Source organism: Octopus bimaculoides, chromosome 24 (assembly GCF_001194135.2).
Source record: "Octopus bimaculoides isolate UCB-OBI-ISO-001 chromosome 24, ASM119413v2, whole genome shotgun sequence".
Taxonomy (NCBI): domain Eukaryota; kingdom Metazoa; phylum Mollusca; class Cephalopoda; order Octopoda; family Octopodidae; genus Octopus; species Octopus bimaculoides.
In genome coordinates, this window is record NC_069004.1 from 11094436 (window position 1) to 11096247 (window position 1812).

The window sequence follows — 1812 nt, forward strand, 5'->3', positions numbered from 1 at the left end:
AATTTCCAGGTCCTTATATTTACTTAATTTGTCAAATTTCTTTACAGATATATTTTTATCAATCGGAACACTCACGTCTATTAGCCTACGAGTATTTTCTTCCTCGTCTTTAATAATTATGTCTGGTCGATTAGCCTGGATCGTTCTGTCAATGTTGACTGAAAAATCTCATTTTTTACCTTCAACGACTGGCTCAGGATGGTGTTCATACAAATAAGCACGAGGGCCGATTTTGTAGTGTTTACATATTTACCAATGTAAATACTGTCCTACTCAATCGTGGCGATTTTTGTATTCGTTTGGTGTCAGCACAGGACATCCCGAGACGAGATGATCTATTATTATTATTAGTATTATTATTATTATTATTATCATCATCATCATCATATTAATGTTTAAAATAGCGTCTCACGACCATACGAACCCATTGTGTAACAAAGCTGAGCAATGTCGATCTTTGTTGGTATTTATGTTAGTATTTATGTTATATATGCTAGTATTTATGTTCATGACTGCTCAGAAAATGTAATTATGATATCTGCAAGGCAAAACGCAATTTTTAGGTTGAAGCTTGATCTGCTAGAAATAAAACAATTTACTATCAAATTACACTCAAACGCCTTAAGAAAAGTACGAACACACTTGATAAAGTATTCCTAGATATATAATAAAACGTCAAGATGGTTATATGGCTCAGAGGCTATAGCGTCGGACTTACGAACGTGAGGTTGTGACTTCGATTCTTTGATCGGGCTGTGTGTTGTGTTCTTGAGCAAGACACTTTATTTCATGTTACTCCTGTTGATTCTGCTGTAGAAACGAGTTGTGACGTCACTGGAGTCAAGCTGTATGGTATTTAGCCTTTCCCTTGGACAACAGCGGTGGTGTGGAGAAGAGAAGCCTCGGTGTGCATGGGCGGCTGCGGGTTTTCGACAAACAAACCTGCTCGGACTTGTGCCTTGGAGGGGGAACTATTTTACCCTTTACTTTTGATCCTAAGAGAACTCATTCAGAGCCGAGCTGAGTTTAAAATAATAAAAAATATCTATCGTCTGTTTCCTTTTCAGTTCCCTATATGACAATATAACGTCATTAATTGATGACTGTAACTGCGATGTTCGCCAGTATTTCCCTATATGTGGTTCCGATCAACAGAATTATTTCTCACCATGCCATGCTGGATGTCTAGAAGGAAATTATTTTGTAAGTTCAAAGCATTTTTCACGAAGTCAAACAGTTTTTAATGTACCGTTTTCATTTCCCCTTTTCTTTCTTCATTCCTCAATATTTTTACTACACCCTGTATGTTTTTTTATGTATGCGTGTGAGTGTGTATGTGTGGGTGGGTGTGCGCGTGCGTGTATGTGTGTTTGAGTGTGTGTGTGTGTGTGTGTGTGCGTGTGTGTGTATGTATATGTTTGTATGTATACTCTCTTTTTACTCTTTTACTTGTTTCAGTCATTTGACTGCGGCCATGCTGGAGCACCGCCTTTAGTCGAGCAAATTGACCCCAGGACTTATTCTTTGGAAGCCTAGTACTTATTCTATCGGTCTCTTTTGCCGAACCGCTAGGTTACGGGGACTTAAACACACCAGCATCGATTGTCAAGCGATGTTGGGGGGACAAACACAGATACACAAACACACACACACATATATATACATATACACGACAGGCTTCTTTCAGTTTCCGTCTACCAAATCCACTCACAAGGCTTTGGTAGGCCCGAGGCTATAGTAGAAGACACTTGCCCAGGAACCATGTGGTTGGTAAGCAAGCTACTTACCACACAGCCACTCCTGCGCCTATAC

The 1812-nt window shown here is 39.3% G+C and overlaps 2 protein-coding genes across 2 annotated transcripts in view; both read left to right on the plus strand.

Moving 5' to 3' along the window:
- Positions 1-1812, plus strand: part of LOC106872352 (cGMP-specific 3',5'-cyclic phosphodiesterase-like) — a 14355-nt gene that overhangs the window by 10646 nt on the left and 1897 nt on the right. The window contains exon 4 of the mRNA XM_014919316.2: positions 1068-1203. The gene's annotated coding sequence lies outside the window, so the exon portion shown is untranslated. The remainder of the gene's footprint in view (positions 1-1067; positions 1204-1812) is intronic.
- Positions 1-1812, plus strand: part of LOC128246988 (solute carrier organic anion transporter family member 3A1-like) — a 9844-nt gene that overhangs the window by 3764 nt on the left and 4268 nt on the right. Inside the window, exon 3 of the mRNA XM_052976514.1 lies at positions 1068-1203. Within this exon, the coding sequence (XP_052832474.1) occupies positions 1068-1203 (136 nt within the window). The remainder of the gene's footprint in view (positions 1-1067; positions 1204-1812) is intronic.